Here is a 14,702-nt window from a genome sequence, read left to right on the forward strand (position 1 = left end):
GAGACACACCAGAAGCAAGTCAGTGCAGGGGTTAATTTAAATAACCTTAAATAACTCTTAATTTAAATAACTTGTGGACGCACAGTGATTACAGACCCAGGTACTAGCAATTGCTTAAGTGTATGTGTTTGCCTAGAGCTGTTTTCTACCTCCCTCCTTCCAGCAGGGGTTTAATGCCAGAATTTTCCATTATCCAAATTATTCCCTATGCTTACTTTTCAGAGTGCCTGCTTAACTCTTTTAAGTCACTTGGGTCCTAATTAGTGGTGAGGAAGATGGAGTCAGCAGTGCGGCCTGAAGGAGTTAACTCAGTGCAGAAAGCGCTAGCTATGCTTGCTTCCAGGAGGAAGCCAAGCTAGGGGTGGGTCAGAACTGTTAGCCCAGCTCATTTACAGATAGGGAAGCCCAACCTCAAAAGGCATGCTTGGCTTGCTTTTGTCCTAAAGGATTCCCTCACAATCAGAAGGAAATCCACTTATACAAAATCCTTAATAATGTTCCTCACTGCCTAGTGAGGCAGGCACTCCACCATCCCCATTTCACAGACTATGAAACTCAACCTCAGAGAAATTCAGCTACTTGTCCAAGGTCACATGATTAATTAGTGATAGAACCTGGAGGGGATCCAGACTGCCTGGCTCCAGAGGCAGGACCCAAAGCCAGGAGACTATGTTGCAAGAACAGTAAACAACTCAAGACACTCAGATGTTGTATTCATCAGGCAGGTTTATTAAGAAAAATTTAGAAGTTATAGAGTTGGGGGGGGCATTATTTTCAAATAATGCTTTCACTATGTGAGCTTTGACTGTGGAGGAATAGGAATAAGCAGTGTGTGTGCTCTCTAAATATATAAACAGTTCCTTAGACTTACACAGGACAATACTCAAAAGCTTTGCTGCTACACTGGGCCAGAAAACAGAGCATGCTAAGTTGGCACCTAAAGAAATCCTTTGTAAATACTTCCAGTAATAAAAGGGGTGACAAAAGCTTTTGACAGGATAATTCTGTAAGACGGCTTTACACATCCTTTAACTGCATAACTGCTCCCTTGATAGTCGATCCTTAGGAAATCACCAGAGATGCTCAAAGAAAGTTTATTTTTGAAGGCATTGGAAAAAAAACAACTTATTTTTAAAAATGTGTTTGACTTTTTTTAAGAATCCCAAAATATAGAAAATAATTCAGCTGATCACATCTCCATGGAAGGGAGAAAACAGCTATTGAGAACATGCAATGGCATCAAAAACAAAAAGAAAGTAAAAATACGTCAAGAGAACTTATTTCTTTTATAGGGCTGCATAGAATTAGGATCCCCAGAAGTGATCTCTTCATTGGCACTTGCCTTGCCAAGCACTTAACGTACCCAGCTACCTTAGCCTAACGGAAAAACTACAGCCTCAGGGATGCTGGGATGGCTAATCTGTAGCCCTTTTTTATATTTTCTATGCTTTTTAATTTTCCAACATGAGTAGTTATTAATTGTATAGCCTAGAGGGAAACAAGAAAAAAAATTTTAAAAGAAAAGGTATTAGGTCATGAAGCATATGTCAATGCTTAAAATTAGAAGCAAATCATCCTAGTGTCCTTGGATATCGTTAATAGGCTGGGCAAGTGTGACATTGCAGTTCACTTAAAATATGTGGCTTTCATCAAGAGAACAGACAAGTCCTCATGGCATTCTTGTAGCAGAAGTAGAGAGATTGGGTGGCGGGGGGTTAAAACACCCAGAACTGTTACTACTTGAACAGCTGAACTAAACATCACTGATGAACAAGCAGGTGGTAAACAAGAAAGTGAGGCCTAATTCTCGACCTCGGCCATGGCTCTCTCATGCTGCGGGCATGGTTTTCAAAAGTACACTCTTAAGACTTTCTGCCGGTCTAAAACTAGGAAAAAGGAGGCTCATGAGTCAGTGGCAGGCATGCAATCCCAAGAAGATCCACTGATAGGCCCCATTGCCGCCACAGAACACAACCCCAGTACGGACACAGTAGCCAGGCTAACTCCACACACGATCCACATACAACCTGAAGAAAGTGTCACAGAAACACCAGAATCCTGACTCAAGCAACACCAGCAAGCTGAGACGCTGCCATGAAACCAACGCACGGCTTCTAACATCTGAAAATACAAAGCCAATCATTTCATCCAATCATGATTTTATAAGTTTCCCTTGATGACAGTTTCTCTGAAGCCCAGCCATTTGAGATCAGGGACAGCCAACATACTATGGTGCCTCTTCTGGTATTCCCGACTGGATTCACTGGGTCATTTCTGACCTCATTACAAAAGAAATTTACCAAAACGGAGTACATCCAGAAGAATGTGATCTCGGGATAGTCAAAGCCTGATGAGGAATATTCAAAGAACAAAGCCAGTGCTGGTTAACTGTGAGGACATTTAGAGGGACCTACGCAATGTTTAAATGGGAAAGAATCAATTTATTCTGTTACACTGGAAATTACAGTTTGCCATCTTTATCGCTCTCCTGCAACTGCAAAGCAAGGTCAGCAATGACCTTCAACTTGCCAAATCTAAAATGCACTTCTGCTCCCCAATTAACAGAGCTGAGCAATTCAACATGGTGCAAAGTGCTCATCTCTTCTAGTGCCCCCATTTCGCCCTCCCTCCACCTCAAAGGTGGCTCCTTCTCTCTTTTTTTCTAGCTCCCCCTTTACACAGCCTCCAGATGTCAGAAAATGATCTGATCACTTTCGCAGCCTTCTCATTTTACTGTTCTCGCTCAGTGATTTCACCAGTTCCTGTGGGCTTAAACAGTCTATGTTGATGATGCCCAAGTTTAATTCCCAGTACAAACCTTTCTTCCAGACTTCAGATTCTCATATAGATATCCATACATACATACATGCATATATTTATATGTAATCAGTATAATTTCAAATATATTACATTCATTCCATTTTCTATCCTTCAGTGTGAATCTTTGTTTTGTCTTGTTTGTTATTTTGTTTGTTTGGGGCCTGAACTGAAGGTGATGCTCTAGCTGCCAGGCAAGCGAGCACGCTATTGCTCAGCTATGTATATTCCTAGTTCTTGTATTTTGTGACACAGGGTATTGCTAAGTTGCCCAGGCTGGCACTAATTCTGCATAGAAAGCAGGCAGGAATCAAATTTGTAATCAATCCTCTGCCTCAGCATCTGAGATCCTAAGACTGTACCACTACGGCTAGCAAATCCTCTCAGATCTGTTCATTGCTCAGCTCTGTTAATTTGGGAGCAGAAGTGCTTTTTAGATTTGGGAAGTTGAAGGTCATTGCTGACCTTGCTTTGCAGTTGCAGGAGAGCAATAAAGATGGCTCTCTTTTCCACACCATGAACTCCACTGCCTTAGATTGAGCCCCAGAAGTGATCTCTTCATTGGCACTTGCCTTGCCAAGCACTTAACATCCATGAATAAGTCTGTTCTACTTCCAACATGGGTCTTGAATGATCTCACTTCTCATCACTACTACTATACCCCAAGGCCAGTGAGCACCATTTCTCTCTACACCGCAGCTTGCTAAGACTGCTATGTAGTTTCTAGGCCAATTCCCTCACTGTAAAATAAAATAACCCTTCTGGAACATTAAGTTAGAACATGAGTCTCCTCTACTTTAAACACTTCAATGACTTGACAACTACTGCAAGTCCTTACCAAGGCCTTAAGAGGGTTCCGTAGCAAGTCCCTGTACCCCTTCAGACCTTGTTTGGTTCCAATCCATTGCTGCTTAGGCTACACTTGTTTCTTAGCACAGTAAACTCCACCCGGTCACCAGATCCTCCACATGCCTTTGCTACTACAGACTCTCATACTGGCTGATCCTTTTCCTTTTGGGTCTCAGTTTAAATACCACTTCCTTGGAGAGTCCTTCCTTCTCATTCTGTCTGTACAGAGCATCTTTATCACCAGTTTCCTATCTCATCTTCTTTTTCCTTATCATGGTATTTACAAGACATCCACGGCTTTATTTAGTTATTAAGTATTTCTATTTTCTCCTTTCTTCACTAGGAGTGCCAGCACTATGATGAAAAAGACCTTTCCATATTATTTACCATTGTATTTGAAAAGCTTGGATTTTTATTATTGTTATTTTATGTATTTTTCTCCATATATTTTTGAGATGAGAGTTTTCTATGTATCCCAACCTAATCTTAAAGTAACTATGTGGTCCAGGCTGGCCTTGAACTCAACAGTAATCTTCCTGCCTATGTCACCTGAGTGTTGATATAACAGATTTGTTTAGCCATGCCTGACTGAAAAACTTCAAAACATTGATCACAGACTGAACTAAGGCCAGCCTTCACTTTAACACAAAGGAACCTATCTCTAACCCCTTCCAAACTTTTATAACTGTTGTTTAATGCTGGAACCAACAACCTGCCAACAAAAATGGTCACACAGCAACTGGCTAAAACTTCTATCAAGATGTCATAAAGGACATTCTTATGCTGGGTAGGATACCATGCTAGAAGGTGACTGACATCTGTCTTCTCCATGTAAGCTTTTTCTCACCTTATAAACAGAATCCTTGAGGAAGTTCGGGCTGAAATGCATTTTCAAAGTAACAGAAAACATATTATTCCCTAATGAGAAGAAATCCTCTCTAAAAGAATCCCATAAACCCACATCCTGACCAAATGTGATTTCCCTGGCACTAACTCAACGCAGGCTTCCTTAGTCTACTCTGCCAAGTGTGGTCTGGAATGATGACAGCCTTCAAGGACCCTTCCTTCCAGCTGTACACAAAGTGGCTCCAAAATGGGACAGATCGTCAGGCAAAGGCACTAGTGGTAAACCTGAAGCTCTACTCTCCATTCATTTGTGATGCTGCTCTGTAAACACACCAGGATCACGTTATTTAGTGTCACACCCGTTAATAATGCAGAGATCTTTACACGGGCGGGCGGGGAAAATTAGTCCTGAGTGATTTCGTTACTACGGTATACACACAGTCAAAAGGTTTCAGAGTGTCATTGGTACTGACAGGGAGGTTGTGGGTGATATAACTCAGCCACTGAGCTGCTAATCACATGACAGAGCAAGTCAGCTTCCCACCGAGCATCTGTGGAGCCAAATCATCACTCTGCAGCTACATCTCCCATTTATGTCATAGCCACAACAGACCCTAAGATAATTTCTAACTTCTCAGCCTTCTTCACCTTCCCTAACTTCATTCAAAATGTTCAAAGTCAGACAACACAAAATTTTAAAATGCTCATTTCTGATCACACCTTTATGATGATTATTCAGTTTCAGGGACATTAAATAATAGACAGTCTGCTAGATATAACAAAATAGATGCAAATAAGCCCACAAGGTCCTAAGCTTTGACCTTAAATATTTTGTCCATAAATATTTTCTCAAGAAGACAGTAAGCTTTGTAGACTTTGATAATAAAACAAATATTAGAATCTTCTCTTAGAATATCCACAATTAAGCATGTTGTGGAAGAATAACAACATCTAAGAAAGCAGGCAGAGAGGCCCTGTTCTTTCCAAAGATAGTTTTGGTGAAGGCTTAAACATAGGGTCTCATCAGTGCTGGGCACTGCGCTACACCTCTGGTCCTAACACTGAGTCAGAAATATTACTGTTAAAATGTATGAGGCCAAACTTTGGGCAGAATGCAGGGAATCTTTTGAAAGAAGTAGGAAATAATAGCAAGATCTGGAAAGGACAGGAGCTCTACAAGGAGAGCAACAGAACCAAAAATTTGAGCACAGGGATCTTTCCTGGGACTCATACTCCAACCAAGTACCATGCATGGAGATAACCCAGAACCCCTGCACAGATGTAGCCCATGGCAGTTCAGTGTCCAAGTGGGTTCCATAGTAATGGGAAGAGGGACTGCTTCTGACATGAACTGATTGGCCTGCTCTTTGATCACCTCCCCCTGAGTGGGGAGCAGCCTTACCAGGCCACAGAGGAAGACAATGTAGCCACTCCTGATGAGACCTGATAGACTAGGGTCAGAAGGAAGAAAAAGAAACCCTCCCCTAGCAGTGGACTTGGGGAGGGGAGTATGTGGAGAAGGGGGAGGAAGGGAGGACTTGGGAGGGGAGGAGGGAGGGAACTAGAGGGGGGATACAAAGTAAATAAAGTATAATTTAAACAATGTATGATTCTCATGTAATATAGATATATAATAATTATATACATAATTATCCTAATTATTAAAATATATACTATATACATCATATGTTAGAATATATATTTTTTTTTTTAAAGTAGAAAACTCCAACTTATTCATCAGCACTCATTACAGGGCTGACACAGCAATCCTCAGCACATGAAAAAATAGGATTGGACCCCACTGCAAGAGAAGAATGAGCCAGGTCACTAGGTACTGATGGGAAGGAAACACCTCTGAAATGCATTACAGAATAAAAGCAAGTTATATATGTATATCACTACTTCTAAATATTTTTAATTTTGAAATTCTTAAAGGACACATAAGACATGCAAAAGCAGTTACCTCTGTGAGACAGACTGAGTGGACATATAATGTAACTTCCCAGTTTTCCTGTCCTTCTGTGGTGTTGGAATTATTTTTACGTTGTGTATTTGTTACTTTGTAAAGACAACAATGACTATATGGGGTAATTTGGGCATGGTTTGGGAGCATACACTTGTTCCCTGTGGAAGTGAGAAAGCAAATGTCTCTGCCATTACAGGAAGCACACAGAGCCTACCAGCTAGTGAGATGTCAATCCTGCCCAGCTGTCCAGAAGACAGGCAGGTCACTAAGACCCCATCCTCAGCAAGCACTCCTCCTCTGCAGGGCCATGGTTCACAAGTAAAAAAAAATCTGAATTTCAATCTTTCCAGCTATAGAACTACATAATCTATCTCTGAAAACTGAATCTAGAAGAAATGTAGAGGAATTCCATTATAAATGATCCAAGGAAGGCTAAATGTTTCCCTGGTGCTACATATCGTGTAATTATACACCAAAGAAAAAACTACTTTCCAATTTAAAGTAGAGGACCTGCCAGTCTCTGATTTCCATACATCCAGAAAGACCATTTGCACTCCAAGGGGCTTCCTTCCTCACACTGCAGTCTTGTTTTGGCAAATCTAAAAATATTAAATAACTCATTTTTTATGCTAAACTTGTTTCCATGAGAAAAATGCTGCAGAGATAAAGTTGAAAAGATTAAATGAAATCTATATTCAGACTTCCTTAAGGATAAGACTTTCATTTATATTTATTCTGAAAAAAAAAAAAAATCCCCAGCCCTACTGCAGGGGTGAGAACAAAAAGAAACATCTCTGAAATCATGCTTCTGCTTTTCCTCTTATTTAACCTTGAGACACGAGGTAGAAAGCTATTTACACAGTATCACAAAAAATTTCAAATTGGATAAATAACAATCCTTAAAGCCAACTGCATTTGTCAAAAGATGATGATTACAGAGGCAAGTATTAAAGTTAGTTTATTTATATATTCGCTGTATTCCTGCACTTCTTTTTCTTTTCTGGATTTGCTGATTGATGCAGAAAGCAAAGCCAAATATGCATCTGAAAAAGTCCAATATCTACTTAGCTGGAGAATTTCTTCCACTCTGATGAATTCTAAATAAGCATTCTGACTAATAATAATAATAATAATAAATTTCATTTCTGGTTGTTAGGAGTAAAAGTAACTAATGAAATGAACTATATATGCAGCCCATGCATTGAGCTGTCTGTGGTACTGAAAAATGACCCTATAGCTGAAGAGTGCTATGCTGTGTTCTTCTAAATCCTCCCCACCACACTATTTTAATCCAAGCACTTCTACCCGTGAGTCACCTGATTCATTTTTTGTTGCCATATCATGTATAAACATTTTATCAAAGGTCACACTGAGCCTTGCTTTCCAGGGTTCTCCATGAAAATGTCAGGACCTCCCCAGGCTTGGTTAAGCGATTCTCACAGACAGAATGTCGGGACATCAGCTGAAACACCGTTTCTGAATGCAGTAGAAAATCACATCCTGCATGAGTAACTCACCTTGGCTAGCTGTCACTAACCCAATACTTATACGACAAAAAAATGAAATAAAATAAATAAATAAAAATTGTCACTTTTGATACCTTACATTCAAGGACATGCTCCAAATGCCAGCACAGCCCCTGTGCTTACTGCCTTACCTCAGAGATAAACTGATATATTTGGACTTCTTTATAATAAAATCTGAAGTGTCCATTAGCTTAAAAAAAACTATATAAAAAAGATACTCTTCCCCTAGTGACATGAATACCACTAAAAGAAGCACACTGCTACTAACTGTCCATAAAGATCATAGTCCTCCAAACTTCAGAGTAAAGTAGTATGTTCTCTGGACAAATGAGAAGGCTCTGCTTTTTCAGGTTCTTCTTGACTGCTGGCTCCAAGTTTACTTGTAAATCTATTACTTTCCATTTTGTTAGAAGGAATTTAGGGAAAATAAAAAAGATTTTACATCTTAAATCGTGTATCTGTGTGTGTGTGTGTGTGTGTGTGTGTGTGTATGTTTGTGTGTGTACATGGGTGCTGAGGCATTGGATTGCCCTGGAGCTGGAGTGACAGGCAGTTGTGCTGGGCCCCCACCTCAGTTATCTGTGAGAGCAGTATGGATTCTTACTTTGCTGAGCCAGCTCTCCAGACCATTTTATTTCATTTTAAGGAAGTGCTGCAGATAAGAATATTGGAAGAAAAAATCCTCTTGATAAAAACAGTGATTTTTGTTAAAGCTGCATCCAAAATAACTAGACATTATTACCCAGACCTCTATCTTGGAGTTACCATAGCAAAGATGGCAGGTTCAACAGTGGCACATAGATCATAAATAAACCCAGCTTTAAAACCTAATATCTCCTGATGTCTGTGTTGTGAAGTTAATAAGTTCACTATATACATGCTCCAGAGGGCCAGTCCCTTGTCCCAGCTTTCCTTGCTGTGCCATGTTATCTAGTCAACATGACAGATATGCACAGATCACCCAATGAAGGCAATGTTTCAAGCATTAACTAATCTGTTAAAATATTTTCTACCTATTGGTAGCATTTTAAAAATTACATTGTAACAAAATTTTAGGACACGTAAGCAATAAATACTAAGCAGCTCCTCTTACACCTGAGGTATGTCAAAAACTTCTCTATAATTCTTAAAGAGTTTGTGTTTTTTAAAAAGACACCTTGCTCTTGAGGATAACACAAGCAACCCCCACCCCATGGTTGCTTGTTCAGCTATGTGCTTTCAGAGTAAAGGTGATCACTAGGGAAGCTTAAAATGAATAAAAACACAATTGACAAGGTCTCTCATTTGAGCCTGGCTTGAACAAAACCACTCTGGTCCCCAAAAACCTATAAGAAAATCTTAGAGAACCATTCTGAACTTAGCCTATTCATCTATTGAACTCCCGTGTCTGGAGGTGAAGCACAAATAGTCTTCTCAGTGTTGCAGGACTCTTGCTGAGCAGCGAGGCCCAGGAGGAGGAAGCCCAGAGGAAGCTGAGAAGGCAGTGCCTGCATTCAAGTTGGGCCTCTTACCGCCTGACCTGGCAAGGCTATTCACTTCCCCAGACTGTTTCTATCTGGAAACCAAGTCAAAGAATCATTCTTTATCTTCCTCTCTTCAAGTCCAAATGACTCAGGCTTAGGGCACAGTAGAGTACCTCGGAGGACGTCTGGAAGAATCTCAAAATGCCACCATCGTGAGGACTGCACTGAAGAAAGATCTGTTTACTGTTCTAGTATTTTAAAATTCAACCTTATTCTACCACTACCCACTCCAAACTCTCTCATTTTACCCTCATTCTCTGTACACATCCCTTCAAAAACATACTTTTTCAAAGTTTTAACAAGGAAACAAAAAGAGATCTTCTTCTTCTTGTTAGCTGTATCTTTATTCTGTTTGGACAGTCATTAAAACTGAATTCTTCTATCTTTTCTGTAACTTAGTAATTACAAATTTGAAAAAAAAATGAGTTAAATCGACAATAAACTGCCTGACAAATCCAGACAACATTTCATCTTCAAAGGCAGCCCAGACCTGTAGGTCTCATAGTCCCACCAATGACTTATTATGGCTTAAAAATATTCCTCTGAATTCTAAGCTTGAAAATATCAATCTAATGATTTACTCATCAAGAAAAGGTGTCTCAAACAAGAGCACACGTTGCTGCAGGGATTCAGGATCCTGTGTATCTCTTCTTTAAAAACACGAGGCTGGTGGGATTGAATCAAAGTAAAGAAGTTGAGAAAATTCTTAAAACTTTATCAAATGCATGTCTGTCTATATGCTGTGTTGACTTGTTTTGTTTGTAACTTTCCGAAAGGACAGGTCAGGTGCTGAGCTAACGGTCCATGAGTTTTCTGTAACCTCGAGCAAGGACACAGCGGCTTGGAAAAGGCCCCTCAATCCTGCTTTCCCCTTGAGCTGTCTGCATGGCTTCTGGTTATTCAAAAAAACAAAACAAAAAACAAAACAAAACAAAACAAAAAAACAGCGGAGCCTGTGTTACCTGTATTTCCCTGGCGTGGTACACGATGATGAGACCGAGCAGGATGATCGTGGAGAGACTGATAAGGCATTTCAGAGCTAAGGAATACAGCGACGCCTGCAACACAGATGAAACGCTTTAAGAAGGAAGCACTTTTCAAGCACCTTCCAGGTCAGGAGAGTCAATTCCAGCACGTGGACCTGAACTGAACGAAGGTAGGAGAAGGAGAGGGACAATCTGTCTTGGCTCTGGGATGGAGGTTATTTGGCCACAAAGCCCAGCGAGAGGAGCAGGGAGTAAGAGAAAACTAGAGGCTTGGGCAAGGGGTCAGCACTATGAGGGGCTGAAACAAGCCACCCGACTCGCTAAAGCCTAGGGAAGTTGCTCCGGAGTTTAAGCACATTAAGTTGAAAGATGCCTCCAAAACCCGAGCACCAGGAGAGGAACAATCATGCTGTTCCCACGGACTCCAGGAGCCACTTATTAACGTGCCTAAACGCGCTGGACACTCAGCACCCGGAGAACTTTCCTCTCCGAGTTCCCCAGCGGACTAGGGTGCGCGTCCTAGCTGCTCCTGCCGCTATAGCAGGCACGCCTGATGATCCCGGGGACACTTGCCACCTCTTAGGCCAGGGGCTCCCGCCGGAGCCCATCCCAACCAACTGGCTCCCGCTCCCTCAGGGTCCTCGGGGGCGGAAGTCGGTACCTTGTCGTAGGCGCCCCACGACAGCTCGGTCTCGATGACCATGACCACGATGCCGAACATGCCGAAGATGAGCGCATAGTCGCTGAGCCGCTTGCGCTTCTCAAACAGGGCGCGCCGGTGGCCCAGCTTGTAGCCGATGTTCTGGTTCTTCTTTTTGCTGGACTTGGTGCCGCTGCTGCTGCCATGCCCGCTGCCGCCGCCGCCGCCGCCTCCGGTGCTGCCTCCGCCGCCGGTTCCGTAGAGCGCCAGGTTGTTGGAATTGTTGTGCTCCGGCTTAGACACCACGATCTCCGGGGCTGAGGACGAGGCGGCGGCGGCAGCAGACGGGGAGGACGCGCCGCCGCCGCCTCCTCCTACGATGGACGCGGGGGGCTGCAGGGGCTGAGCCTCGGAGTCCATCTCGTGCAGGTTCCGGCGGGACGAGCTCAAGTTGCTGAGCGGACGCATGACGCCCCCGTTGTACCTGCAGCTGCTCATGGCTATTTCGGTGAAGGGGTTGCTCTCGCGGCGCGCCTGGGGTTGGTGGTGCTGGTGGGGCGCCTGGTGCGGGTGGTGGTGGTGGTGCGAGAGCGGGGGCCCGGAGCCCAGGCTGCCCAGGCTGCCCGTGGGGCTGGCGGCGGGCTGTAGGCTGTGGCACTGGTGGTACTGGGAGGCGGACGCGGGCTGCTGCGCGTACTGCTGCCGGAGCGCACTGGCATGGCTGGACGGCGTCAGCTCGCTCACATTGAGCTGGCTGCCCCGGCGCGACGAGCAGCAGCAGCAGCACGAAGAGCCCGACAGGGGCGAGGAGGCGCGGGTCCGGAAGGCGCCGCCGGGCGAGGAGGTGCGGAGCAGCAGGGACAGGTTATCCCCCGCCCCCGCCCCCGCCGCCGGGGCACCGGAGGAGGAGCAGCTGTTGCACCGGAGGCATGGACTGCTGCCACCGCTGCCCGGCTGCTGGTGCGCGAGGTGCGGGTGGTGGTGGTGCGGGTGCGGGAGGGGCGCGAAGGGCGCGCACGGCTTGTCCTGGCTCGGTGGCTGCTGTTGGCAATGCAGGTGCGAGGAGCGCGGCGGTGGCGGCGGCTGCTCCGGGAAGAAGCCGCGCTGGAACTGCAATGGGGTTTCCATGTCAGGGCTGTTAAAGCTGCAGGGAGACCAGGCGGTGGTGCACCCTGCGCAATGCGTTATGGTCGGGAGCGGGGACTCCTGCTGCTGGTGCGAGGAAGGGCCCATGCCGGCTCCGGTAGAATCCAGGCGGCGAGTCCGATTGGTTGGGCGCACCAAAACAATGGGCATGACATCACCTGCGGGGACCGAGACTGAGTTTGCGGCGCGCGCGGCTTAGGGATGCATGTGTGTGAGAGAGGTTGGGAGGGGAGTCTGCGGAGTGAAAACCGGGGTGGCGCAGGCCGGCTCTGGCCGGGGTGAGGGCCCTCGAGGGCGGGGATTCCACCTGCGGAGCGCGTGCATCCGGTACCATGGCTGGAAAGACTGAGCTCCCCCATGCACAGTGGCGGGCTGCAGAGGTGGAAGAGAGAGAGAGAGCGAGAGCGGTGCCTCTCGCTCTACGGCGGCGGCCCCCTGACTGGTGCGGGACACGCTGGCCCCAATGACCTGCTTGGGGCACTGCAGCACGTCTGGTCACCCTGGTCGTGGGGCAGGCGCCAGAACGGTGCGAAACCCGAGCCACTCTCCCGCCCTCTCGCCCTGGAGGTACGCGAGACAGCACGGCTAGCCCGGCTCCCTCTTCCCCCACGTCGTCCTGGCCGAGAGTGGGCTGCAGGCTGCTGGCCAAGGAACTGCGGGCCACGCCGGCTTTGGGGAGGGAAATTAGAAGTTTGGCGACTGCCCGTGCGAATGTATCAGCGTTGGGAGAGAGCCAACGCCGGATGCCCTGTTTGGCCTCTGAGGGATCGTCTCCAACCCCTAGCAGGGATGTGTCCCTGTCGCCTAGCTCCCTAAGTCCGAGAGCTGGCCTTGGCGGCGCTGTAGCTCTCACGGGAGAGCAGTGCGGCGCGGGCAGGGTTAACCTGGCGGCGCCAGGGCAGGGGGAGGAGGGGGCGGGGCCGGAGGAGGGGATCCCCGGCGTCCGGGGAGGAGCCCGCGCGGGCTTCCCGGGTCCCCCTGGCGGGGGCGGAGGGCTTTCCCCGCGAGCGCCCGCTCACATTTGCGCGATCTCCGGAACATGAGGGGCTGCCGCCCCTGTCCTCCGGGTCCAGGGCTCCGGCGCTCAGGCAGCCTGAGTGGGTAGGTCCGAGGGCTACTTTGGCGGTGCCGAGGAGCCCTGTTCCAGGGGCTGGGGGCTGCTCAGCCACCGCAGACCGCCAGCTTCTCCTGTTTTCCCTCTTCCTCCAGACCTGCAGTACAGACAGACACAAAGCAAAGGCGGGTCACTAATGCGCAGCCGCCGAGCATCTTCCCTGTCGAGGCCAGTCTGCAGCGGCTGGGCGAGGGGCCTGAAGCCATCTGACTGCCAATTAATACCGTGATGGTGACTCGACCGAATAATCGCTGTTCTTGGTCAGGGAGTTTCCCTTGACTTAGCTATAATGGTTAATTAATCTCTAATAAACCAGTAAAAGCTGCCCTTTGCCATGTTGTGTCCTTATTGAGCTATACACAGAGCGGTAGGAGGTCTCTTTGAGGGCTCTTGGTTAATAATCCATTATTAAGCGGTACATTTGTATTTATTTGGGGATTGAAATTTCTGTCTTCCTAAAGAAAAAAAAAAATGATTGAATTGGCCACTTAAATGTTCCAGTTTTAAATTGCCAGATAAGTGTTATTTTTCTTATGATGAAGATTACTGTCTAACAGATTAGACCAAGAAATTAAAGCGAAAGCGGATCGCTCTCATTAGGTAATTGGAATTCTCAGCTGGATCCAATTTCTTGATATTCTACTCAGCAGCTGCCCTAAAGTTGCTTACCAGGTATCTGCAAGTGTGTGTGTGCTCAGTGCCATTGAGTGAATAATTTATTTCTGGATATTGTTTGCAAGTGTGTTAAGCAATTTAAAATGTTCGTGTACACAAGTAAATAGATTAAGAAGGAAAAGGGAGAGAATTGCGTTTAGAGCCATAGTCCTTGACAGGAGATAATGAATAATCAAGGCTTGACTTTCTTAATGATACTGGTTAAGAGCTGTATTTTAGTGGGAAAAAAAATTCAGAGACATTGTTATTACATATTATGATTTTTTTTTTAATCTCTGAAATGGGAAACAAATAGTGTTTAGAATTAAGAAATGTGTTGAATTTTGAGGGCACCTGATAGTGCACACATCTCAGAAAAGAATTCCTGGGGAAGGAGGACATGGTTGTTCGTGCCTAGATCCTACACTTGGGAAATGGAGGCAGGAAAAAGAAGGCCACCATCACAGACCTAGTGGGTTTGAAGCTAGGCTAGGCTACATAAGGCTCTTACTGGGTTAAAAAAGAGCCAGATATGGTGACACATGTCCGTGCGAACATTGACTTTAAAATGAAAGCTTCTAGATTATTTTCTTCGGAAAAAAAAAATAATTCGACTATAAAATCCACCCAATATT

The 14,702-nt window shown here is 45.3% G+C and overlaps 1 protein-coding gene across 1 annotated transcript in view; it reads right to left on the minus strand.

The window, feature by feature from the left end:
* The window catches only part of Kcnn2 (potassium calcium-activated channel subfamily N member 2), a 139,726-nt gene extending 126,279 nt beyond the window's left edge, over window positions 1-13,447 (minus strand). The window contains exons 1-3 of the mRNA XM_060377308.1: window positions 13,319-13,447; window positions 11,175-12,457; window positions 10,490-10,585 (exon numbers count right to left, since the gene is read on the minus strand). Of these exons, the coding sequence (XP_060233291.1) occupies window positions 10,490-10,585; window positions 11,175-12,457; window positions 13,319-13,340 (1,401 nt within the window). The 5' untranslated portion in view covers window positions 13,341-13,447. The remainder of the gene's footprint in view (window positions 1-10,489; window positions 10,586-11,174; window positions 12,458-13,318) is intronic.
* Between the last annotated feature and the right edge of the window lie 1,255 nt (window positions 13,448-14,702).

Source organism: Meriones unguiculatus, chromosome 2 (assembly GCF_030254825.1).
Source record: "Meriones unguiculatus strain TT.TT164.6M chromosome 2, Bangor_MerUng_6.1, whole genome shotgun sequence".
Taxonomy (NCBI): Eukaryota; Metazoa; Chordata; class Mammalia; order Rodentia; family Muridae; genus Meriones; species Meriones unguiculatus.